Source organism: Equus caballus, chromosome 27 (assembly GCF_041296265.1).
Source record: "Equus caballus isolate H_3958 breed thoroughbred chromosome 27, TB-T2T, whole genome shotgun sequence".
NCBI lineage: Eukaryota > Metazoa > Chordata > Mammalia > Perissodactyla > Equidae > Equus > Equus caballus.
The window spans coordinates 19,030,988-19,058,325 of record NC_091710.1 but is presented as its reverse complement, the minus strand read 5'-3'; the positions used below and the strand labels follow the sequence as shown (position 1 = coordinate 19,058,325).

Genomic DNA, 27,338 nt, shown 5'->3' with positions numbered 1-27,338 from the left:
ATGCCAGCGTAGGCAGACTCTGAACTCCACTCCTCCCACGAACACAACCAGGTTACAACTATTCTTGGAAAAATTACCCTGAAGAGAAAACTGAAGACTGGGTAAAAAGAACCCCCACAACAAGAAACAGTCCTGCCTGAGGTGGAAGAGGCAGAAATTCCTTCCGGATAGGAACAAAGCCACCTTCATGAGCCATGGACCTTCACAGCTGGCCGGCAGGAGCCACCCTAAGGTACACAGTCCTCCTTGGAGAAGTGGGGTCCTTAGCAGGGGCCCATTACCCTTCAGACTCAGCACAACTGAGGCAAGTGTCCTACTCTCTGGCTTCGCTGGCTATTAACTGCAGTGCAGAATATCCACAGAAAAGCTATCAGATGAAAGCTGATAAGACCCGGGTCTTAAAGGGCCCAAGCACAAATTCACCCATCTCAAAGAACAACCTAAAATCTCCAACAAGAAAGGCGCACAGTCCCTGGGTGAAAAGAGACTCACCTGGTAGGCTCTGGGTGCATCTTGGTGAAAGATGAGACCTCTCCAGAGGCTGAGACATTGGTGGCAGCCATTGTTGTGACCTAGTACAGGCATCCTGACACACACACTGGCAGATGTCATTGGAGTTCTTCCCCTGGCCTGATAGCCCAAGGGTCTGCCACAGCCACTAGAGTGCAGATTTAATCCAGTTCAGCCAGGGCAGGCAGCCCACCCTAAGGACCAGCCCCACCCAAAAGCAAGCCCTCAGGCTACTTGTGGGCCTGCATTGACTGGGTGCCTTGATCCTCTATAGGCAGGCAAGTGTGTCCACCTCTGTGGGGCAGGGCCTGTGTGAGGAACAGGTGAACTGTGGGGGACGTTGGTGGAGAGGTTGGGGTGTCTGCAGTGGGGTGACTGCATACACTCCAGGGGTTTGGGAAGTGTGCATGGACCAGGGCTGTGTTGACAGTTGTGTGGACCTGTGGGGCTGAGGCTTATCAGTGGGAGAAGACCTTTGCTCCACAAACAGCCACAAAGAAGATTGGCCCCACCTTCCAAAGCCTGAAACAACTGGGTGCTCTCTGGTCTAGGGCCAGCCCCACTCAGCTGTACTCCTAAGAGAGCTGACAACAGCTTTGCAGGCCTGAGAAGTACAGTAACTGTAAGTCCCTGAGCCTAGCAACCAGCTACACTGGGTACCTACCCAATTATCAGGAGAACTGCAACAGGAATGTGCTATTGGGCCTTGTAGCCGATGGCGCTGTGTGTCCCCCAACCCAGTTTACAAACAGCTTGCCAAGGACGGAAAGACTAGACTCCCTGGGTACCTGCAGTAAGAGCAACCCTGCAACAGCAGAAGGACACAAGTAGCACACACAGGGGTCACTTTTGGATCATTTGAAACTGGTGACGAGAGGGAAGCACAGCTGGGCCTCAAAAGGCATCTCTTACATAAGGCCTCTTCTTTAAGATTAGGAGACATAGCTGACTCATGTAATACATAGATATAAGCACAGAGAAAGAGGCATAATGAAGAGGCAAAGGAATACATTCCAAGCAAGGGAACAGGACAAAACCCCAGAAAAAGGACTAAACGAAACAGAAATAAGCAATCTACCTGACAAAGAGTTCAAACAAAACCTCATAAGGATGCTCACTGCTGTTGGGAGAGACTGGATGAACACAGTGAGAATGTCAACAAAGAGTTGGAAAATATAAAAAAGAACCAATCAGAAATGAAGAATACAATACTGGAAATGAAAAATTCACTAGAGGGACTCATAGCAGAGTAGATGATACAGAAGAATGGATCACCAAGCTGGGTGAAAGACTAGAGGAAATCACCCAAGCTGAACACATAAAAAAGAATTAGACAGAATGAGAACAGTCTAAGGGAACTCTGGGACAATATCAAGCACACTAACATTTGTATTATAGGTGTCTCAGAAGGAGAAGAGAGAGACAAAGGGGCAAAGAATCTATTTGAGGAAAAGATAGCTGAAAACTTTCCTAACCTAAGGAAAGAAAGAGGTGTCCAAGTACAGGAAGCACAGAGAGCACCAAAAAAGATGAACACCAACAGGCTGACACCGAGACACATTATAATTAAAATATCCAAAGTTAAAGATAAAGAGAGAATCCTAAAAGCGGCAAGAGAAAGGCAACAGGTGACATACAAAAGATAGGCCATAAGGCTCTTGGTGGACTTCTCAGCCAAGACCCAACAGCCTAGAAGAGACTGGCATGACGTATTTAAAGTGCTGAAAGGAAAAAACCTATAGCCAAGAATATTATATCCAGCAAGGTTATCATTCAAAATAGAAGGAGAGATAAAGAGCCTCCCAGACAAGCAAAAATTAAAGGAGTTTATCACCAAGAAACCAGTTCTACAAGAAATGATGAAGGGACTTATTTATAAGTGGGAAAGAGAAGACCACAAATTGGGATAAGAAAATTATCAAAAAAAAAAAAAAAAAACCAACAGGCAATTAAATCACTGGTAAAGGCAAAAATACCGTAAAGGTAGCAGATTAACCACCCACGAAGATAATATGTAGGTTAAAAGACAAAAGCATGAAAATTACCTATTTCAGTGATAAGAGGGTAATGGATAGACACAAAATGAGAGATTAGATATGATTTCAGAAACATAAAATGTGGCAAGAGGGGAGTGAAAAAGTAGAGCTTTTAGTAAAAGGTCAAGCTAAAGAGACTGTCAACTCAATATAGATTGCTATAAATGTAGAATATTATATAGGAACCTCATGGTAATCACAAACCAGAAACCTATAACTAAACAAGTAAGAGGAAAGAAATCAAACATATTACTAAAGAAAGCCATCAAACCACAAGGGAAGAAAGCAAGAGAAGAAGAAAGGTACAGAGAAGAACTACTAAAATACCAAGAAAGAAAAAGTAAGAAAGTGGCAATAAATACATTTTTATCAATAGCTACTTTAAATGTCAATGGAATAAATGCTCCAATCAAAAGACATAGGGTAGCCGATTGGATGAAAAAACAAGACCCATATATATGCTGTGTACAAGAAACACACTTCAGACCCAGAGACACTCACAAACTGAAAGTGAAAGGATGGAAAAAGATACTCCATGCAAGTGGTAAAGAAAAGAAAGCAGGGGTAGCAATACTTAAATCAGAGAAAATAGACTTTAAAACAAAAACTGAGACAAGCGACAAAGAAGGGCACTACATAATGATAAAGGGAACAAGCCAAGAAGAGGCTATAATACTTTTAAATATCCATGCATCCAACATATGAGTGCCTAAATATATAAAGCCATTATTAACAGACATGAAAAGAGAAATAGACAGTCACACAATAATAGTAGGAGACTTTATCACTCCACTTACACCAATGGATAGATCATCCAAACAGAAGATCAATAAGGAAGCATTGGCTTTAAGTGACACATTAGATCAAATGGACTTAATTGATGCATACAGAACATTCCATCCAAAAACTGCAGAGTACACGTTCTTTTCAAATGCATGTGGAAGATTCTCCATGATTGATAACATAATAGGCCACAAAACAAGTCTTAATAAATTTAAGAAGATCAAACTAATATCAAGCATCTTTTCTGACCACAAAGGTATGAAACTAGAAATCAACTACAGGAACAAAATCAGAAAAGCCACAAAAATGTGGAGATTAAACAAAATGTTACTGAACAATTGAGTCAATGAAGAAATCAAAGGAGAAATCAAAAAATACCTGGAGACATATGAAAATGAAAACAAGACATGGCAAAATCTATGGGATACAGCGAAAGCAGTTCTAAGAGGGAAATTTATAGCAATTCAGGCCTACCTCAACAAAGAAGAAAAATCCAAAATAAACAATCTAACAGTGCACCTAAAAGAACTGGAAAAAGAGGAACAAACAAAGCCTAAAAGCAGCAGAAGGAAGGAAATAATAAAAATCAGAGCAGAAATAAATGAAATAAAGACTAAAATAAACTAGAAATTAATGAAACCAAAAGATGGTTCTTTGAAAAGATAAAAAAAAAAATGGCAAACATTTAGCTGGACTCACCAAGAGAAGAAGAGCAAAGGCTCAAATAAATAAAATCAGAAATGAAAGAGAAGAAATTACAACAGACACCTCAGAAATACAAAAGATTTATAAGAGAATATCATGAAAAGCTATACTCTAACAAACTGGATAATCTAGAAGAAATGGATAAATTCTTAGAATCATGCAACCTTCCAAAACTGGATCAAGAAGAAATAGAGAATTTGAATAGACTACTAAGGAGATCAAAACAGTAATCCAAAACCTCCCAAAAAATAAAAGTCCAGGACCAGACGGCTTCCCTGGTGAATTGTCCGAATGATTTAAAGAAGACTTAATACCTGTCCTTCTCAAACTCTTCCAAAAAATTGAAGAGGAGAGGAGGCTTCCTGTCTCATTCTACGAATCCAACATTATCCTGATACCAAAACCAAACAAGGACAACACAAAAAAAGAAAATTACAGGCTAATATTACTGATGAACATGGATGCGAAAATCCTCAACAAAATACTAGCAAATCGAAAACAACAATATATTAAAAAGTTCATAGATCAAGATCAAATGGGACTTATTCCATTGATGCAGAGATGGTTCAACATCTGCAAATCAATCAACGTGATACATCACATTAACAAAATGAAGAATAAAAACCACGTGATCATCTCAATAGATGCAGAGAAGTCATTTGACAAGATACAGCATCCATTTATGATAAAAACTCTAAATAAAGTGGGTATAGAAGGAAAATACCTGAACAATAAGGGCCATATATGACAAACCCAGAGCTAATATCATTCTCAATGGAGAAAAACTGAAAGCTATCCGTCTAAGAACAGGAACCAGACAAGGATGCCCACTTTCATCTCTCTTATTTAACATCGTATTGGAAGTCCTAGCCAGAGCAGTCTGGCAAGAAAAAGAAATAAAATGTGTCCAAATTGGAAAAGAAGAAGTGAAACTGTCACTCTTTTCAGATGACATGATTTTATACCTAGAAAACCCTAAAGATTCCACTAAAAAACTTTTAGAAATAATAATGAATACAGTCCAGTTGCAGGATACAAAATCAACATACAAAAATCAATAACGTTTCTATACACTAACAATGAAGTAACAGAAAGAGAAATCAAGAATACAATCCCATTTACAGTTGCAACAAAAGAATGAAATACCTAGGAATAAATTTAACCCAAAAGGCAAAAGATCTGTACACCAAAAACTATAAAACGTTGTTGAAAGAAATTGAAGAAAACACAAAGAAATGGAAAGATAGTCCGTGCCCTTGGGTTGGAAGAATTAACATAGTTAAAATTTGCATACTTCCTAAAGCAATCTATAGATTCAACACAAATCCCTATCAAAGTTCCAACAACATTTTTCACAGAAATAGAACAAAGAATCCTAAAATTTATATGGACCAACAGAAGACCCTGAATGGCCAGAGGAAGGTTGAGAAAAAAGAACAAAGCAGGAGGTATCACACTCTCTGATTTCAAAATATACTACAAAGCTATAGTAACCAAACCAGCATGGTACCAACACAAAAACAGACACACAGATCACTGGAACAGAACTGAGAGCCCAGAAATAAAACCTCACATGTATGGACAGCTTTTCGACAAGGGAGCCAAGAGCATGCAATGGAGAAAGGAGAGTCTCTTCAATAAATGGTGTTGGGAAAACTGGACAGCCACATGCAAAAGAAGGAAAGTAGACCATTCGCTTACACCATGCACAAAGATCAACTCAGAATGAATTAACGATTTCAATGTAAGACCTGAAACCATGAAATTTCTAGAATAAAACATAGGCACTACGCTCTTTGATATTGGTCTTAGCAGCATATTTTCAAGTACCATGTCTGACCAGGCAAGGAAAACAAAAGAAAAAATGAATAAATGGGACTACATCAACCTCAAAAGCTTCTGCACAGCAAAGGAAACCATCAACAAAACGAAAAGACAACCTAACAATTGGGAGAAGATATTTGCAAATCATATATCAGATAAGGGGTTAATATCCAAAATATACAAAGATCTCATATGTCTCAACAACAAAAAAACCCCAACAACCCAGTTAAAAAATGGGCAAAAGATCTGAACAGAGATTTCTCTAAGAAGATATACGGATGCCCAACTGGTACATGAAAAGGTGCTCAGCATCATTAGCTCAGGGAAATGCAAATCAAAAGTACAATGAGGTATCACCTCACTCCAGTCAGAATGGCTATAATTAACAAGACAGCAAATAACAAGTGTTGGAGAGGATGTGGAGAAGAGGGCACCCTCATACACTGCTGGTGGGAGTGCAAACTGGTGCAGCCACTATGGAAAACAGTATGGAGTATCCTCAGAAAATTAATAATACATCTACCATATGATCCAGCTCTCCCACTGCTGGGTATTTATCCACAGAAATTGAAAACACAAATGCATAAAGATACATGTACCCCTATGTTCATTGCAGCCTTATTCACAATAGGCAAGACTCGGGAGCAACCAAGGTGCCCATCAAGGGACGAATGGATAAAGAAGGTGTGGTACTTACAATGGAATACTGCTCAGCCATAAAAACTGATGAAATCCAGACATTTGTGACAACATGGATGGACCTTGAGGATATTATGCTGAGTGAAATAAGTCAGAAGGAGAAAGTCAAATACCATATGATCTCACTCATAAGTAGAAGATAAAAACTACAACAAACAAACACTTAGAGACAGAGATTGGATTGGTGATTACCTGAGGGGAAGGAAGTGGAGGGGAGGGCAAAAGAGATGATTAGGCACACATGTGAAGTGATGGCTTGTAATTACTCTTTGGTGGTGAACATGATGTAGTCTATCCAGAATTCAAAATATATTGTGATGTACATCTGAAAGTTATATAATGTTATTTAATGTTACTGCAATAAAAAAAATAATAAATCACAATCGTACACAGTTTACATTTTTGGATATTGTCTTTCAAGCGTAGAAACTATGTATTTCATTGAACCCATATGGTACAACTGATTGCTTGAAGGTATTTTTATCCATATGTTTTATAGATGAAGAAAGTTGGGCTTTGAAAGACTTAATTTACCAGGAGTTAGACAGAATCAGAGCCAGGATTCCAGTCTGGTTTTGTGCCTCCGAGCTTCATTAGCTTTCTGCTTTTACCTTTTACGTGGAGGTCGGTGTTCCTCAATCGGAGGAATTACCCAGGCCCGTAAGTAACGGTACCTGAAATGATTTAGCTCAGCCCTTATGTGTTGCAGATCTTAATACCTGTAGAATTTAAGTAAGTGCTGGCTTAGGCTAGAGGTCTGTATTTAAAAGGCAGCAAAAGAAGCCTCACTTCCCAGTTTCTTTCATCTGTGGTCGTCAGCCTTCACTTCCTGTGTTGTCTGAGTTGAAGGCCTTTTCTGCCTCCTTTTTTTTCTCATTCCCCCATAATTGGACTTGAATTTCCGTATTTTGGTCCTAAATGATTTGCAGGCTTTAAATCCTTCCTACTAAACGGTAGATACCCCTGAGATAGAAAGGTATTAAACTAGTTCGAAGATTAACATCTCTAGCTAGAAGAAAGAGACTGCCTTTTTTTTGTCTTTATTGAGGAGAATGGAGAGGAACAATGACAAACCAGGAAATGAGTGGAAGCCGCTGTAACATGACACATTTGTCCACACTCTGTGAAACTGGTAAACCTCTTCTCATCCGACGAAATTTTTGTTTAGGCTCAACTGGACTAATTTCTTGGGACTCAGCATGATCTTATCACATCTCCACTTAAGTAAACCCATCTGCCAGCCACCTTTTGGCAAAGGTCGTATATGGGTCCTGCTGCTGTTTCTTATACACAAAGAGTGGAGGTTTCAAGAGAGGTGGTGGTCTGCAGTGTCGCGCTTTGGTGCAGGAGAAAGGCAGCTGCCTAGCCTCAGGATCTACTCTGTGGAGATTCCGATGTTCACTTCTTCTAGAAGGGTATGTTAGAAACATTGACCTTTTAAAAGCCTAACCCTATGAAGTAGGATTTCTCACTTTTAAAAATAACTTTTCCTTTTTCCCCTAATAATTTATACATTCTTTACCTGGTACCAAATTCTTGTATCTTGTGTAAAATGTCCATTTAGCCAAAGGTACTAAGAGACTGTGTAGTAGTTCTATAACCTTACTCTTTTGTTCCCTCTTTCTGTATTTTTAAAGAATCGTAATTAGATGTTGTAATCAAGCCTGCTCTCCATGAAGATGTAGTCTGTGCTGTACCTTCCATCCTGTTCTTTCTTTTCTGTTCTTAACTGGCTGAAGAGTCAAGGGCAGGAGATGGATGTATTGGCTAGAAAAGGCACTTAATTCTGGTCATCTTTCATTTTCTTTCTCTTGATTTCCTTGATGCTGTTGTGAGTTCCAGTAATGGGGTTTGTGGTAGATTGTCTGCAGAGATGGTCACCTGTAATTCTTCCCATCCCTATGTGCACATGCTGTTCCACCCTTCAGGAGAGTGGAGTCTCTTGCCCCTTCCCTTGAAGTCTGGGCTGGCCTAGTGTGACCGAATGTGGCAGAAGTGATTCTGTGACAATTACAGACCTTAAGAAGGGGCGGTTTCTGAGGCACTGTGTAAGGAAGGAAATCCAAGCTCTCCTACTGGAGAGGGAAGTGTGTATAGTGGGAGCAGCGAGGTTCTGCGCTGCAGCCAGCACTGCTCGCAGACGTGGGAGTGAGGACCTTGGGTCTCCAGCCCCAGGTGAGCCTGGCCAACACCGTGGGGCAGCGAGGAGCAGCCTCTCTGAGCTCTGCCCCAAACTGCACATCCACAGAATCATGAGCAAATAAAAAGTAGATGTGATAAGCCACTGACTTTGGGGTGGCTTGTTGCACAGCAATAGATAACTGAGACAGGACTTTTATATCTTCCAAGGCTTCCTCCTCTTCTCACGTCTGGTTACTGTTTGTTCACGTGCATCTATGATGTTATGTTCCTGAGACCTGCTAACTGGTCAGTGTTCGATTGTGGTAAAAATTTGTTAAACATTCTTTAGCAGCTGTTTCTCATTGTATTCCTTACCAGTTCTGTATCTGTCCTCTCTTGGAGCAGATGTGTCTCCTGAAATGCCCCTGAGAGGTCATTTCTCTGGGCACTCAGTGACGCCATTTCTTATAGTTGTTTATGGGAGGCAAAAAATTACTCCCCTAAAAGAAAAACAATGAAAAAAAATGACTTATTTTCTCTAAAGGGCATTTCCTGCTACCAGATTAGACCATACTTACCTCTCAGACTCCATGAATAGCTTATTGGTGGGCAAAGAACAAAACAGAAGGATCTGGGATAAAAATAAAGCGAAAGTTCAGACAATCTAGGGAGAGTTTGCAATGTATATTTTCTGTTCAGACTGTAAGTATTCCCTGAAAAACTTAGAAGGTAGTTATTTAGTCTTCTTTTAAATTTTGTGGAAGGATCTGAAACCATTTTTAAAAGTACAACTTTTAATTTCCTGAGTAGAATGAATGCTTGTTCTGAGGTCCTTGTATCAGCTTCTGTGAGCAATTTCCCTTGAAAGCTCAAGGTAGTATTTTTCTCATTTTGTTGTCAGTTTTTTGTACTTTAATTAAGGATCTATCAGTTTTTTTCTGTTGTTTTTCTGCCTAGCAATTCCTTTCCCCAAACTCTCCCGAACGGTTGATTAAAAATAATGACTGGGATCATGTTTGATCCAGGGCAGTAAAATTTAAGTATCAAATGGATGGAAGAGGCTGAGTTTAGAGGATCTAAGTTGCCTTTGTTAATTGACAGAGAGAATCGTATCAAGCCCATCTTATTGTTTTGTTTACTGTTTCCCATACTTCCAGTCATTCATTTGACTGGAATTCCATGAGCTCGGTAGTCAATAGTTAGAATCAATGTTTTCCTGTATGATGAAGAAGGTTCTTTTTGCAGGTGGGAAGGAGAGAATTTTCTAGAGAGGACAGAGGAGAATGGTTTTTAGGAGCAAATTCTCTTTCCCTAGTTTCATTTAAAAGTAAGTATTATTTTCAACCTTACCTGAGTACATGTGAATTTCTACTTGGTCACCAACCCTAAAATACGATTACAGGCTATTTATATATTTTTTCCAGTTTTTTCAAGCACGTTTCAACTATGCATATCTTCTCTTTCAGTTATATTTTAGATTTCTGCAAAACGATGGCTACATACTCTTAACCTCTAAGGCAGTGTTTCCCGCTGGACATTTGGCAATGTTTGGAGACGTTTTTGATTGTTACAGCTTGGGACAGATAGGTGTTACTTGTATTTAATGGATAGAGGCCAAAGATGCTGCTAAACATGCTGCGGTGCATGGTATCTGACATACAGGAGGCAATCAGTAAGTTCTTGTTGAATGCATGGGTGAGAGGTCAGCGAATGTAACATTGGATATAGTGTGTCTTCTCTTCCTTCTCTTTCCTTGGAAGTTACTGAGGGTAGGCAGGCTTTGTTAAAGATCGAATTTTGTTGTTAGTGCTGTGGAGTCAATTCTGACTCCTAGCAACTCAGTGTGCAGCAGAGGGGAGCCCTGCCTGGTCTTTCTGTACCATCCTCACCTTCTGGTGCTATATCAGATGATGCTCCACTGCTATTCATAGGGTTTTCATAGCCAGTTTTTTGGAAGTGAGTGGCCAGGTCCTTCTTCCTTGTCTCTTAGTCTTGAAGCTCCGCTGAAGTCTGTCCACCATGGGGGACCATGTTGGTATTTGAAATCCCGGTGGCATCACAGCAGCATGCAGCCTCCACAGTATGACAAAGAACAGACAGGTTGTGTGATTCCCTGATCTGGAAATGAACCCAGGCTGTGGTGGTGAGAGTGCCGAATCTTAACCACCAGACCTCCAGATCAAATTGCTAGTTCAGAAATAACATGGCCTTTTTATTAATATGCATATATAAAGGAGTTTTGCAATTCCTTCACACAATGACAAAGATCAAAGCTAGATAAGTTTTTAATTATAATGTGACGTGTGTGTGTTTATATTGGAGAATACTTGCCACTTATCAGCCAGAGAGATGTATTAACAGATGAGAATTGTGAGGTTGACGATCATGCCATGTTATCTTCATCCCTGAACTGTCAGGTCTTAATTTTGTTGTCCTGTGGTTGTGGAATGAATGAGGTTTTTGAAGCTTTTCCAAAGTAACATTTCAGATTAAGAACATCTCAAAAGAACTGGTACATTGGGGAAAAAACCCAGGATACTACTTGTAATTAGAAAAAAGCAATTCTTTAGTGTATTTCTTACTTTTGAAAGTCAAGGACTAGTATGCCAGATGATGCCCCTATTTTAGAAAAGGGGAAGTTTTTTTAACTTTAGGATGCTTTTTTTTTGTAGTCTCCATGGAATTCAGGCTTTGCTACCTTAGTGAAAGAGGAAATAAATGAATGCGATAAATAATGAGAGTTGTTTTTACTGGGTGGAAACATTGCATTGCAGCGACATTACTGAGAAAAATTGTATCAGGAACTTGCTCACTAGGAAGGTTTAGCGGGGGATTTATTTCCCTCTCCAATGGAGTAGGTCAGAGACAGGGATGTGAAAGATTCCCTCCCAGAATGGCGTTTATAGTTTTCATAGCATCCTCATTTTATTCAAGGCTTGGAGTAAGTGCTGGCTGTTTTGAGGAAGAACAATGTTTTAAAGGTAATGTGCGAGACAGATGCTGGGTAGCTTTTCTTAATACACAGTTGCTAAGTACTATCTGGTTAAAATGCCTGCTGTTCTAATCCATACTTCGCCAATTGCATCCTTGTTTGTTTGGGGAGCTTTAAATTCTGTTTATACCTTTTATCTTGTTGCACCCTTTTTTAACGTGGTGGCAAGTCCCCAGGGTTGCTGCAGGTGCCCACACACAGCCCTCTGTCCTGACGTAATTCCGGGTGAGACAGTCCCAATCAAGGTACCACATTTGAATAAAACTCCGTATTGAATATGGACTAATGTTAAGAACTGCTGTGGATTAAAGGAGCCAATTAATATGAAGCAAAAGGAAAAGGAAAATCAAAACTGATGTTTGCTGTTTCCTTAGCTCATTGCTTAAGCTTTTACAAATTGCCTGGTAATTATGAGAATTTGTAGGATTGTGGATTCTGAGGGGAGTTCAGTTCAGAAATCTGTGCTGACTAGCAAAGGAAGTTCAGAATCTCAAAGGGAAAAAAAAAATTAAAAAGACTTAAGGTTCCTATAGTTGATAAAATCTCCTGCATTTAAAATTATTAGTCTCTTTTTTCAATTATTACCTTTTATTTTTACTCTTTCTTTGGGTGGGAAATGGGCAGGAAAAATCAAAGTTTTCAGTCAACTTTTTGAACACTCCATTTTTGGACCAGACGTTTTGGGATACAGAGAAAATATAAGACCACAAGGAGTTTATTCTCTAGACAGAGGGAGGACTGGCACATAGCCCTCTCTCTTTCCTTCGCTTCTCCCCACTTCCTTTTCATATTCATTTTGATAGCTCATACTTCTTTTTTTCCTTTGGATAGGAAAGGGGCAACTGAAGGTGATTTGAAGACTCTTCAAACTCTGGTCCCTACAGCGTCAGCTCTTTCCCTGCCCTCTTTGTGCCCTGAGCTCTAGACCATTGAACTTCTTTCAGTTTCTCGACGCTCTTCTCCTCTCCCGTGCTTCTAGGTCTTCATCCGTGCCGTTCCCTCTGCTTCAAGCACTCCTCCCTGCTTTTACTCTGGCTAACTCATACTCATCCTTCAAGTCTTCCCTTAGATGTCCCTTCCTCTGCGAAGCCTTCCCTATTGTTGATGTCTAAGTTAAGTGTCCTTTCTGTGTACATCTGTGGCATCTGGCTTTAATTGACTTCAATGTTTACACTAGACTGTAAGTTTGGAGAAAGCAAAGACCATGTCTGTTGTATTCATTGGTGTATCCCAGTGCCTAACACAGAGCTCTTGAGTACTGGGAATGTGTACTTAAGTGCTAAATCATGTGAAGAGAGAAACGAGGGAAGGTCGACGTGATTAGTGAAGATGAGGACTCGACCTGAAAGATAAGCTCCTTTGTGGGGGTGTTTGACACACTTTCTCCCACTTCCCTTCCTCCCTCTCTTTTGTGTTTCTCTTTTTCTTATAATAATTCCTTCATTCATCCAGCAAATATTTTTTGGCAGCCTATGTTTCACCATTATTCTAGGTGCTGAAAATATAACAGTAAAAAATTCCTGCCTTTGTGGAATTTACATTCTGATGGACTAACTGGATAAAAACAGGTTAAATATGAGTATAGAAAGTCGCTTAGCAGGCTGGCGGGGCAATGAGGAGGCCACCTTGATGGATACGGCATGTTGCAAGATCAGTCTCTGAGTAGTTCCCTTAAGAACATGGTTTTACTTTGGAAAGTAGGTGGTTAATGGAGAAGTACATGGAGCTTTTGAGCAAAAGAGACTTTTAGTCTGTAATTAGTATGCAGAAACTGAAAGTAAAAAGGCCACCTTAGACAAGACTGCCAAAATTGGGGTCAGGATACCCAGCTTGGGACAGGGCAGCAGCAGAGAGGTAACGATGACTAGAAGAGACATTGCGTGTGGGAGGCGGGGGGAGGGAGGTTTGGATTTCTTTTTAATTTGACTGTATAGTTTTTAAAGAAAATTTGCTAGATGGTATACTGTCTGGATGGGGGAGATGAAGGTGAGAGAGAAATTAAGACTATAAATATAAAGCCCAGAAGAGCAGTAGAAACACTGAGAAAGATAGGGGCAGTAGTTTTGGATGAAATTAAGATATTCTGTATAAGATGAATCTGAGATTTCATCGGACTTAGGTTTATTCAGTTGATGCTTATTAAGGTCCCACTCTTTTCATGCTCTGGGGGTCGCAAAGGTACATAAGACAGATGAGGCCTCTGCCATCATAAAGTTTACATTCTAATGGACACCCAGATGAGAGGAAAGACTTGTAGGTCAGTGTTTGGAAATCTGTGACAAGTATGACTTGAAGTCATAGGATGGATGGGAGTTGGGGTCTAAGTAGTAGATAATCCTGTAGTTATTTAAATTTTTATATCTAGGGTTTGATATAATAGTGAAATGACTGTAATCAATTATATGGCAATTGATATCAAAATAAAGAGATAAGAGAAAATCAGGGATCTTTTAACCAGCCATATTCCTTTTCTGTATGTGGAAGAAAAACAACATTTCTTTGTCTTTAAATTGTAAGCTGTCATTTTATTAAAGTTCAGTAGCTTAATGTCTCTGCCTGCTTATTACTTGGCAGTATCTCACTAGCTCATCGATGTCAATTTAGGCTGGTCTCCAAAAAGTGCTTGAGAGAAATAAAGCGCAGCAATTCATGTGATTTTGAAGCAGATTTAGCACATTGAGTGCCTTTCGGGGTTTAGGGAGGTGATGGACAAGTAAGGAGAGACTCACAGGCTTAGCTTCTCCTGTTGTCTGTCTTCTGTCGTTTGACAATGGCCATGAGCTGTAAGGTTAACATCGTGGCTTAGAAGGAGGGATGGTTTGGCACTGATTCTTCTGTTGCTATCTCAAGCTGTTTTTTTCGTCCGCAAGAACAGCACTCAGTGGGTGTGGAAGTGGGCGGGACGGGAAGCAGTGGTTTGCATTGCATTGCCTGGCTGCAGCTTGGCATTTCTTCCTTTTTCCTTTCTCTCTGCGTCATTGCCACCGGTGCCACTAGTTTTACTTCCCCTCTCCACCCTTGTTTCTTTGAGAGTAGCCATGTGTCTCAGTATTATATTTTCTTAGGAGTTGTGGCGGTGTTCTTAATCAATAACCTAGGAGAACGTGACCCATCCCATCTTACAGGGTTAATGCTGGAGGAATTCATAAAAGAAATAGAATGAGAGAGAGAGAGAGAAAGGCCCTCTCACTGGACCTTCTACTTTCTCTCTGGTTGTCTTTTGCTTTGGGACATATCCTGAATGAATATGCACTAGATGCTCAATTGCCAAAAGGAGGGAAAATAGGACATGAAGTAGGAGGATAGGAGAAAAGGGTGCCAACCCCGTTGCCTCGAGTGATCCCAGAAATCAAAAGCTGCCCTCCTCGAAGGAAGTATAGAGGATTTTTCCCCCTTAGGACAAAGTGTGATTGAGACACCTGGTTTTCATCTTTCTTCAGGTCGCAACCAAAAGATCTGTAGTATTACTTTCTTCCTAGCTCTGATCCTACCTCCAGCTCCCCCTTCGTTTCTTTCCCTAAGCTGTTTGTAGCCTCTCTGCTCAAAGCTGTTTTCTTAGTTTCCTAAGGAAGAGTGAGTTCTTGGGGCTTGTGTTGAGTTAGACCTGAAGAGATTGGGGTGCAGTGGGGGCTTCTTCTAGACACAGGTTACACAAGAAGTAACATAATTGGGAGCCAGTAAATAGAATGCATTTTCGACACTGAAAGCTTAATGAAAGGTTATTTGGCAGAAAAGAACTAGGAAATTAGGATTTGCTCAGTGATCTCCTACGTGGGAGAATTCAGTTCACTTTCTACATTTATACTTTTTACATGTTTTCTTTTTTCCCCCTGAGCTGGTAAGTTTGCTCACTGCACATTTTCCAGGCTTCCTGTCTAGTGGTCAGGATTTTCTTTATCCATTTATTCCCCTTGTATCCAGGAGCTCATACTACTCGTCATTTATCCGCTCACTCATTTTACTCATGCATTTATTTATTCCTTCCTCTATTTATTCATACATTCATTTGTTCTAAAATTATTAAGCAGTATTTACTTTTCTCAACCATTTCATGCCCACGTTAACTTTTAGACCCTCCACCCTCCTACAACCTCCCTCCCCAAAAGAATATAAAGAGGTTTCTAGCCTTAATATCACTGCTGTTTGTTTTGACTACTCAACGTGTTGGTGCCTTGTTATCCTCCTTCTGCTGGGAAGCGTCTTTAGTAGGTCCTGACGCCATCTCACTCCACCTGTTGCCTCCACCTGTGCCTGCCTGTGTGTGACCCAAACCCAAGGCTTGTATTTTTGTGTTCTTTTTAGTATATCCATTCTTTTTATATCTGTTATCATTAACTTGCAAAAGAATAATTTTCTGTGTAACTTTCCTTATACATGTAGGTTTCCAGTCCTTTGCTTATATTAATATAGGTATGATAGCAGATCGCTGCTGTGGCCACAGCAGGCTTCCGTAGGTATCCTCATGTGTATAGATACAGAAGTTGCCTCTCAAATTAAATTAATTTCTGCTTCAGGGAACGTGAGAGGAGATTTAAAATCAATAAGTGGTTTTTCAGTGACAGCGTGTAGGAGAATCAACTCTTCTTTAGAAATTGTCAGAAGAAAAAATATGTCCTTAAAATATATTAATTTATTTTTGTGTACTTGGCTTTCATACAATTGTTTATTTATAAAAGGCCACAGTGCTTCGCTCTGTTTATACCTGCTATTTTCTTATTTCATGAAGAACACAGTGTGAGTGATGTATGCTTTGAGCTCTTACTGTGTGCGCAGCACTGTGAGAAATGGTGCTGGAGATGCAGAGGGAACAAGTTTCTATTACATTCTCTGAGAACTGTGTGTGTGTGTTTAGGTGTATGTCTCTGTGCTTTTTGCATTTGAGAATTAACAAAATGGAAAGGGACCTCTGTCGTATGTCTTCTTGTATTTCTTTCAGAATGTTGCTTGGTACTGGGCATTTAATAGATCTTCACTAGAGAAATGCCTGTGGAACTAAGTTAGGTTACATTAAAATAGCTGGTGAAGGATCCTTTTAATGACTTGCTGTAAAATGAGAAGGTGGATGGTGGAATCCAAAAGTGAAAGAAAAATTACCCATATATGCACAAAGGCTTCAAAAAATTTTGCATGACAGCTCATGCCCAAGTGTTACTTATGGCACTAAGCTTTCTCTGAAGATGAATAACAGCAACAATAATATTGATGGTTATATCTAGTCTTTCAGAGGAGCTGGAGCATTGGTGTAATTTATAGCCGTATACCTTTCACTTGTACCTGAGTTCATGCACGGCCAAAGGAAGAAGTATTTGTGGGTCACTCCTGAGATGCATGAGTTTGGCTATGCTAATTCAGTGCAGCTGGCTTTCCCCCCAAGCATTTATTTGTGCACTTGCATGCTAGTGCTATGGAAAACATTTTGAAAGTGTGAGTTCTGGCATATGCCCTTAATCTTCCATTTTGGGTGGGGAAACAAAATGGTAACGTAATGCAACAACCAGCAAAGGACACATGACCTTTTGTAATTGGTGTGAATTATGGGGTTCACATAATAGTGCTGTAGGAGTTCAGAAGATGAGAGCGTGGCGGGGATCTGGTACTCCAGGGAAGCTAGTACTGTGGGGTGCTGAAATTTGAATGGGCCTTACAGATGGATGGGATTTAGACAGATGGAAAGGGTACCTGTGGTGAGGAGGAAAGGGCATTCTGGGGTTCAGGAAGAGCACCATTGGGAGGGGGGAGCAGGCACAGTATTAGTGTTAGGTGGTGGTGCAGATGGCCGGCCTGAGGCAGACTGCACGGGTCTGGCGGTCACAGAGAGGACATGATGCTTGTCGGGACACTGGAGTGGTGTCTAGGGCCAGGGAGGTCAGTGTGCTGTCCTTGTCCCGCCCACAACTGCTGCTGCTTCCTCCTCCTCGCCCTGAGGCTTTTGGAAATGAGATTGGTACCTGTCTCTGCTGATTGATTATGTTTAGATACATTTACTCACAGCCGTATTCCCTTGGGGTGGGAATGAAGGAGAAGGAAATGGAGAAAAAGTTTTAATATTTGTCTGTTTCTTAAATATTAAATTTATTCTTAGTGTAGATCACTTGTTACCCAGCTGAAGGGAGACTTTTTACAATGCCATTTACATAGAGAAGTCTCAGATTATCAGCTCTGATTAGCGTCCTTACTGAGCTAGGAAGAGAACATAGAAGAACATGCACATTTTTAGATTCTGGTTTAACTTTTTTATTGTATTCGTCAGCTCTATAAAGTAGACCAAGCAAGGGAAGGGTGTATGTTGCTTCTTTAAAAGAGAGAACAACCTGCTCCTTGTCAAATTAGGGAATCTCTAAGACTCTGTCACATACATTTTAGTCCCACTGACATATTACTCCCACATCCTTGTGGGTAGTAAAGTTAAAATTTTAAAAATGTTCTTTGATCTTCCACCCACTGATCTAGTAGACATTTAAGTTCAATACTGCAACTGGGAGAAAGGGGAGTTGAAATATTATTTATACTGTTAAAAAAAAGGCTCAGAAATCACAGTCTGTATGTCTGCACTAGTTTAGAAATTATAACAATAAATTGGCTTCCGTTTTAGAATGTGTTGTTAGTCATCACACTTTAAATTACGTGGCGTTACTATTTGTGACCTACTTAAAATGGTTGTCCCTGCAGTGGGAACAGTATGTGTGCAGACATTGGTTGACTTGTAGGTTTTTTTGAAAGCTATCTTTTAATTGCAGCCATATTTTGAACATCAAGAGGTTAAATAAATACTGACTGTAATTCTCTATGGGCTGGATTTTTTTTGTTTTCCCGAGGAAGATTAACCCTGAGCTAACATCTGCCAATCCTCCTCTTTTTTCTGAGGAAGACTGGCCCTGAGCTAACATCCATGCCCATCTTCCTCTGCTTTATATGTGGGATGCCTACCACAGCATGGCTTGCCATGCGGTGCCATGTCCGCACCTGGGATCCAAACTGCAAACCCCGGGCCTCCTAGAAGCTGAGCATGCGCACTTAACCACTGCGCCACCAGGCTGGCCCCTATGGGCTAGATTTTATTGGGTGAAGAAGTGTGCACTAGTCTTTGTCTAGGGAACCACTTAGTAAATACTTACTGTAGTAATTAAATGGCTCCCTTCTGCTCTGGGTTAACATAGGACACATTTTCCAGAGTGATCATCTGTTTATGGGGAGTAATTCCCAGAGCAGGAGTCGAAAGACCCAGGCCCTACCCTGGCCATGCTAGTGCCCTGCTCCGTGGCCTTGGGAAAATCACACACAGGTTCACCTTCCTCATGTACAAAATGAGACCTTTGTGTTATTGTCTCACTAAGTGTCAGTCTCTTTAACTTCTAAAGTTTCCATGGTCCTAGCTATCCTACAGAACTTTGGAGAAACATAAAAGGATAAATGGTCTCAAGTGGCTCAAGTACTTGGTCCTAGTTACCTAGGGCATGGGTGATTCATCCCGATAGATATTGTAGGTGTATCTCAAAATAAACCTTATGTCAAATGGTGCTCTTGCCTCTCCCAGCCTTTGGAGCCTCTATTAGAACTTTGGCAGATTTTATTCAGAAATAATTGATCCTTAAAAGGAAACGATTAAGCTTACTTGAAAGAAACTGTATCAGAAATTGCCTACACCAGCCAGAAGTGAGTGTTCTGAGGGGGTGTCCAGCTGGTCAGGTGGCAATGACACGATTCATTGGGGCCTCAGACGAGAGGGCCTTTGCTCTCAGAGGAACATTGACAGTGGCTTCTTTCCCCAAGAAAACCAGTAGAATGTTCGTGATTTAGTCTCCTTGTTCACATTAGGTGATGAGGCTTACCCCTCAGTAAGCATATTTCTATCTTCATGCTTTCTTTTTAAATGAGAGCTCATTTTGGTCTCCCCAAATTCTGGGGAAGAGTGATACAAAGTAGGAAAAATTAAAACCTTTAAAACATCACCACTAATAATGAATTTGTGTTTGAAAATGACCTTTGGCCTTTCTTTTCTTTTCTTGAAGACTAGGGTTGTTGTACTCGTGTTATTTAAAGTGTATTACGTGCGTGCATCTGCACCCTTGCGTATGGGTATTGTCACCATCTGCAGAGCATTGTGGGGGTGGTCAGGCAGGAAGGAGGATTTTGTACTAAACACTGGATTTTTCTTTCAATTTTTCTGGCAGATTCAACATGTGCTTCTTTAAGAATCTTTCCCTTTTTGTTTCTTTTTTTGGTCAGTTTTCATATTTTATATTTCTATCCCAATCAAGAACTTCTAATTCTTGATACTTTTTGCAACTGTATACAGCTGCAAACACATATAATTCCAGGTAGTTTGAGGATGTGGATACAGTTTTTTGTTTTGTTTGTTTAAGTTTTGTTTCCTACTTTTCTTGTCCTCGACAAAATTGTGCTGTTTTTTCAGATCTTTTATTAAAATATGTTGTCAATTCAAAGGGTCATCTTAAGAGGCTCATAAAATGCAATTGTGCCGCAGTGTGTAATCCAGTAAAGATCTGATGGTTCGGGTGGGTGGGAATAATTGGAAGGTGCCTGTGTGCTTTAATGCCCGGTCCAGCAAAACACGGTTGCGTTTTTGTATCCAGAGCCAGAGCTGTGAGTTTTTGGAGTTCTCTGGTGTGCCCCTCTCCTTGCAGGGAATGTCTCTGCAGATTTTCTCTGAACATATGAGTTCTGCCATCTTCGGTATGGCAGTAGTCGTTCATGGGGTGGATCAGAATGGCATCATCATAATTGCCTATAGATCTCTATTGTAGACTTTGGGGCACTGAGGATGAGAGAACTTACATATCTTTTCTGTGTTTCAGTAAGAGAAATATAACACTTACATCGCTATGAGCAGAAGAGATATGATTTGTGTTTTTTAAACCTATGTGTTAGTATATAGTTTATGGTGTACAAACTGCTTTCTTACCTATTACCTCAAAAATCCTTGGCAAAATAAAATGTAAGAGGATGACTGATTCCATTTTTGCCATACACATGTGTGCTGTACTCCGAAAAAGCTGTTTGGTTAAAGTGGAACTACTTGACCATAAAAGAGTAGATGTAGGCAATTTTAAGAATAAAAATAAAATATCCTAGAACAAGCAAGTCAGTCTTTCTCAGAGTTGGAGGTGTCCATAGATAAAATGTGCACCTCGGTGAATAGTGGCTTTCTTGGCCTGAAGGTATTCAAGCATAGACTGGGCAGTTAGTTGGGGTATTGAACAAGAGGTTCAGCTAAAAGAATATTTGGATAAGTGACTTTTAAAGTCTTGCTGAGGGTCCAGGCCAGTGGCACAGCGGTTAAGTTTGCACATTCCACTTCGGCGACCCAGGGTTCTCTGGTTCGGATCCTGGGGGCGGACATGGCACCGCTTGGCAAGCCATGCTGTGGTAGGCGTCCCACTTATAAAGTAGAGGAAGATGGGCATGGATGTTAGCTCAGGGCCAGTCTTCCTCAGCAAAAAGAGGAGGATTGGCAGCAGATGTTAGCTCAGGGCTAATCCTCCTCAAAAAAAAAGGGAAAGTCTTTCTCGAATGAGATTCTGTGGTATGTATTTTGTTCTAGTTTAATACAGATTGAATGTTGTTTTAAAGTAAGATGACTAGTAGCACCTAATAAAGAAGGCGCCTTTGAAGATGTCTTCTGCTTCCTCCAGTGTTGCTTATGTGGCTTGAGAAAGTTCTTCTACTTTGGAATTCTCTAAAACATGGAATAAGGCAAAAGCCTGGATTTGGTAACTTCCTCAGGCCAGACTCTCAATTTCACATTTTTGAAATTTTCATAAGGACTTTGTCTTTTGACAGATACCCCAGTAAGTCTGGTGAGGAGGAACTTTACATATGCTACCTGTGGAACTTGTTACTTTGACAGTCTCAATGGCGTCCACTCATCTCCCTCTTCCAAGGTGCCTTCTGGAAACTTGCTTATCAGCCGCAACAGGGCAGTGCTCTGAAGCAGGCTGCTTGAGCGTCAGAAGTCACAGCCTGTTTTCATTCTTTCCTTTTAGCCTCCTCTTGATCTAGGATAACTGTGTTGTCACCTCAATTCCATAGTCCTTTATTCTCACAAGATCTCTCCATCAGCTGCCTGACAGTTTACAGATGTCTGTGGCAGTCAGCTGGAGTCTGAAGTTCCATGATGTCTGTTTTTGCACATTGTCTAGTCATTTGTGCTAAACTCTGCTCCCCTCACTTGGTTCCTTTTTTTTTTTTTTTGACCTGTTTTTCCCATTTTAGTTTAGTTTTTTTGCACCAAACTCCTCTACTTTCAAACTCATCTCTCTAAATTAGAAAATCTCCCTGACTTCCTACTTTCGTCTACCAGTGTTTCCCTTTCCTCTCACCACCACGTTTCACCCCCTGAGGGCTTTGAGGGCTTTTGCTTGAGACAGTATGATGTTCCTGGTCTTGGAAGAGCTCATGCTCGAGAACACAGCTCGGATGTGAATACATACAGTAGTCATGTTTTCTTTCTGTAAATATTTTTCCTGATTATAAAATTTATTAAACACTTGTTATAGAAAGTCTTTAAAGTATTAAAAGTGCGTTCAGTATTCCTACAGCCCAGTGATAATGTTTTGAATATTTCCTTCTAGTCCTTTTTGTCTGCCGATGAAGCTCAGTGATCTTCCTCTGTCATCCTGCCTCTGCTTCCTCTCAAAACAAAACCAATTACAACAGTCCGCTAAAGCCAGAGCTCTGCTTCTGTAATTCCTTGTGGCGGCCAGGGGAGGTCATTTGAGCATTGAATGGATAAGATGAGACTACAGGGACACATTGCTCTGTGATTCTAGAGAAACGAACATGAATGAATGGAGGAATGAATGAAATAAGGAATGTGAGGGTAAAAGACTGCTGCATCTGCTATAACCTTGGGAGGGAAGTGGAGGTGGAGTGTGTACATGGGAGCAATAGGAGGCAAGAGGCAGTCGGAGCCATGGAACAAATCCCCTTTCTACCAACCGTCCTTGAAGAAAGTATATTAAAACCGGGCACAAGGGCGGGAGGGGACGCCCCAAAGCCAGAGTCCCAGAGACAGGGCTCACTGGGTGCCTTCTTGGAAGCTGCTGCCATGGACCCTTCTGAGCCGTCTTTGACATTTAGTCTAACCCCATGGAACATCTTTTGTGCTCTCTGTTTACCAGGTCTCACCTCAGCTAGTGGGGTGCTCATAGGGGAGCTGGGGAAGGCGAAGGTTTGTGTGAAATGGAAAGAGGATGATTAGTTCAGATTTAATTTACGAATGAAAAAAATCATCAAGGCAGGCTGTATGGAAAGAAAGCAAAGGAAGTAATGCTTTTTTATCTTTCTGACTCGGTCAAAATGGCAGGAATTCATCAAAGCCAGTATTGTGGCTGCTTTGGAGAAAAGGTAAAGAAATATATATAATAACTAGTATACAAGTATATATAATAGATAATATATCAAATATATTTAATACCAACTCCCTTTCTGCAATTCTACTTCATTTTCTTTTTAATTGGAACAAAATATGTTTAGGCTCAAAAGCTTAAAACATTATTGTAAAAAGAAAAGCAAATTAAGGTAGAACATTGAGATCACAGTTATGATGCATAGGTTCAAACCAGTCAGAGGTGCTCCTGGCGGAAGCTTGACAATGCTAAACTGGGTGTATGCTTACTGCAGGTTCCCCTCACTCCCATTCTGGACATTTTAAAATTATAATTTTCTTCTATGGCTCCACTCCTTACAAAATGTAGGTATGTTGTAAGTAGAATGTCAGAGCGAAATGTTTACTATCTAAAAAATAATTAAGGAGAAACATGATTCACTTTGGTGATTTGTTTATTTTGATTTCATCCTATTGTTTTGTTTTTCAATTGTGTGTTGGAGAAGGAAACAAAAAACCTCTCTTGATACTGGGACTCCTTTAAAAAAGACTGATTTCAGTGCTGCTGCAAATTTTCGTTTTCTTTTCTGACCAGCAATATCTTTTCACATTTGAAGAATCTCAGGTTTTCTTGGTCCAAAGGTGTGAATTTTCTTTAGAAAAAGGCACTTCCTTGATGAGCCGCATCTCTTTGGAGTGGCAGGAGACATCTGTGGGGCCGGGCCAGCCCTCCGGGTCCTGGGGAAGGCAGAGAGGACCGTGTTCATACACACTCTGTCTCTGTAACAGACAGAGGTATACATTGAGAGACATTACCTTGTAGGCCTTTCCTTTGGTTTATGAAATTCTCATTCTATGCAAGATCCAATTAGGCATTTTTAAACTGTGTGTATGTGTTTAAGCCATTAACTTCATTCAGACATGGAGAATAGTTTGTACAACTAGGATGGTCTATTATAAAGGTTAATCAGACCATGTTACTCCTCTGCTTAAAACTCTTGATCCTATAACTTCCCTCCACACTTAGAAAAATAAATTTATACTCCTTACTAAGGTCTGCAGGGCTCCTGTGATCTGGCCCCTCACACCCCCACCCACCTCCGCCTCATCTCTTGCCAGACTCTCACTGCCGCAGCTTCAGCCACCCTGGCCTTCTTGCTGCGGTGTGAATACGCGAAGCACGTTCCAGCTCTCGGCCCTTTGATTGTTCCACACTTGACCCTTCTTCCTTCTGTTGCCTCCTCCTCCTTAATCAGAGGCCTGCTCCAATGTTACATTCTCTTAGAGGCGTCTGTCCCACTGCAGTGCCTGGGGAGGTGAAAGCCATATCTCCCTTCTCCCTTGCTGCCTGGGTTCCAGTATGTGGTTTAGGTTACCCATGTGGCATGTGTGAGGTGAGCGTGGGCCATCAGGAGGGCTGTCTTGCCTGTGGTAACGTTGCTGTTTGACTGGGGTTTCAGTTTTCTGTGGCTTCTGTGACAGACGTGCAAATGTCTGTAGCTTGTCCGCCTATCCAGAGGCAGGATGTGGGGTGCCGATTACATTAGAGGCCAGGCGGTTCTGGAGGTGGTGCCGTCCTGATTGTGGCCAGGCTGTGGATCCTGCAGCAGTGCAGTTCTCCGGGACGGCTTATTTCCTGGATTCTCAGCCTGGACTTTCTCTTCAGCCTTTCCAGCAATCTGTAAATTGTTTGGTATCTGGTAAATCACAGTGTTAACTTAGCTGAGTGGATTCTGTTCCTGCCGCTTGCACCTTGACCAGTATTCCTGCCGTGCCTCCCTCTCCAGCCACACTTACCCCCCACTCCGTTCTGTTACCTGCTGTATGTTCTTCAGAGCGCGTGAGCACCCTGGCCGGACTTCCATGCCTCCCTCATGACAGTCTGTGTTCCGTGAGGGTAGAGGCTGTGTTTTTACCGCTGTGCCCATCCATACCCAGAGCAGTGCTGGGCACCTGGTAGGGTCTCAGTAAATCCGTGTTGAATGGACTTACATGGCAACTCCATTTTGGGGTAGCTGCCTAGAGAACTGAGACAGAAACTGGAGACTGCAGTGGGGTTCAGGAAAGACCAGTGTTGTTAGTGGGGGTGTTTGTCATGCCCTGTATTCACTTGCTGCCATAGACTGATTGTAAGACCAAGGCAGAGAACTGATACTTAGGTTCCAGAAACACTTTCAAGAGATTTCCTTTAAAAGAATTCTGTTACATTTAGCATATGAAATTAAGTCTAAAGGCTTCTAGTCTCTAGAAATAAATTGCATTAAAATTACTGTCAGTTTACAAACTAATTACTTATGTAATTATGTTACTTATATAACTTATGCGCATACATTAATAAAATAAATGTCCTAGAATAGGGTTTTTTTAGATTGCTTAATCTAGACCAGTACTTTTCAAATTACAGGTTAGTGGATCATTAAATTAATTCAGTGTTTTGTGGCTAGCATTTATTTTATTAAAATGGAATAGAAAAGAATGTCGTACGCATGGGGAGGGAAGGATTGCTTTCTGAAACTTCTGCTTCACATAAATACGTATGTCTTACATGTGCTAGATCCTGATGTAAACGTTACTTCTGACTGAAGATTGGAGCAAAAGTTTCGTGAACCACACAGAGAGATATCATGTGCCCTGCAGGTCATCAGTGACAGCTCCCCCAGAGGTGCTGCTAAGACTGGACCTTAGAAATTGGTCTGTGGGGAGACTGACTTATGACTTTTAAAACGCTAGGCCCAGAGCTGGCCTCTGAAGCTGTGTCCGTTTTCGCACAGCTGGGACGTGAGGAGGCGCAGTGTAGGCTTCGGGCGAGCTGGCCGGATGCCTTTCCATAGGCTCTTACGTAGCCTGTCGGGGCAGCTCTGAGCATCGCTTATCATCATCCCTGGCTCACCGGGAGAGGAGAGGAGCTTTACTGCGATTTTTCTAAGTCTTTTCTCACTGTCATATGTGTAAAAGAGGAAGAAAGAGTAAGTCTGAGGATGGAAGCGGGCCTCGTTAAACTGGCAGTCCGACATGATTCTTCCATCTCTCTCCCACTTTCCCTGCCTCCGGAGGGAGGCTGGGCACCCTTGCCAGCATTGTCAGTGAGTATGCTTTACCTGATTGTCATGATGGTGGCAAGGTTGGTTGTTGCTTGGGCCAAGAGCGGAGAAGGAGAATGTCGGTGGCAAAGACCCACGTGTCCTCTGTTGTCCTTAGAAATTCAGCTCTTGCCCAGAACTCTAACGTCCTGCTCCACTAACACAACCGCAGGTCCTGGCCTCTCCGGAGGACAGCTGGCGTCTGTTTTTACTCAACGTGCCTCTCTGGGGCTCTTACTTCCCATCCCAAACGTTCCAGTCCCACACTGTACTGTTCTGAGTTGGAGCATGGTAGTTTCTCTCTCCCGTTACATTTCCAGTGGGCCTCACATTATAATGGCTAAATTAGCAAGAGGCAGCGCACGCAAGGCTGCCTTGTGGGCTCTACATCCCAGCTGTGCAGCTCTGACCCTGGGCATGTTATTAATTGTCTGAGCCTTGTGTCTCATCTGGAACATGTGTGTGATGATGGTCTTTATCCCATAGTCTTGTACTTTTTGTTTTTATGAGGTAATTTATAAAAAACTGCTCATGGCTGGCTCATGGTGTAGTGGTTGAGTTGGGTGCTCCGCTTTTGCAGCCTGGCTTCACGGGTTTGGATCCCTGGCACAGACCTACTCTACTCGAGAGCCATGCTGTGGAGGCATCCCACAAACAAAGTGGAGGAAGATTGGCACAGATGTTAGTTAGCTCAGGGCTAATCTTCCTCAGCAAAAAAAAAAGAAAAAAGAAAAGAAAAAGAAAAAGTGCTCAGGACTCTGGCAACAGTAGTAAATGTGTTTGCTGTGGGGCTACTACCCATAAACCCTAAAGCTCCCTGCCTGAAACTGCCAAATTAATGTGGTCAGAAATCAATTCCACAAATATTTTTTGAGGATCTGCTCCTCACCTGCTGCTGCTCACCAGGGGAATATAGGAGGTTTCAAGGAGCTTGTAGTCCTCTACAGGGGAAAAGTCTCATACGCCTGGCACAGAGCAGGGCAGGGCACATGGGGGCAGTGCTGTGGGTTAAAGAGGAAGAGTAGGTCTCCTGGAGAGGGGGCAGGTGAGCTCTGAGGTGTCTTTTGAATGATTCTTTGGGTGCTTTCTTTCCTAAAAGTGGTTATCTAAATGCCAATTTATTAACTTAAATACATTTTATCTGAGCCTGTTTTATCAGGAATTTCTTTCCCAATAGGTAAAACTACCAAGAAACCATATAATACTCAGGGGATTGTTTAGCTGGTGTGGCATCAGGACAA

The 27,338-nt window shown here is 41.3% G+C and overlaps 1 protein-coding gene across 25 annotated transcripts in view; it reads left to right on the top strand.

Annotated features, from left to right (window-relative positions):
* PSD3 (pleckstrin and Sec7 domain containing 3) overlaps positions 1-27,338 on the top strand; it is a 646,842-nt gene that overhangs the window by 435,593 nt on the left and 183,911 nt on the right. The window contains exon 1 of one of the 25 annotated variants that reach the window (XM_070253291.1): positions 7,433-7,972. The exons of the other annotated variants lie outside the window; for them this stretch is intronic. Within the exon in view, the coding sequence (XP_070109392.1) occupies positions 7,757-7,972 (216 nt within the window). The 5' untranslated portion in view covers positions 7,433-7,756. Of the gene's footprint in view, positions 1-7,432; positions 7,973-27,338 lie in introns of those variants that run through there. 25 annotated transcript variants of the gene reach the window in all.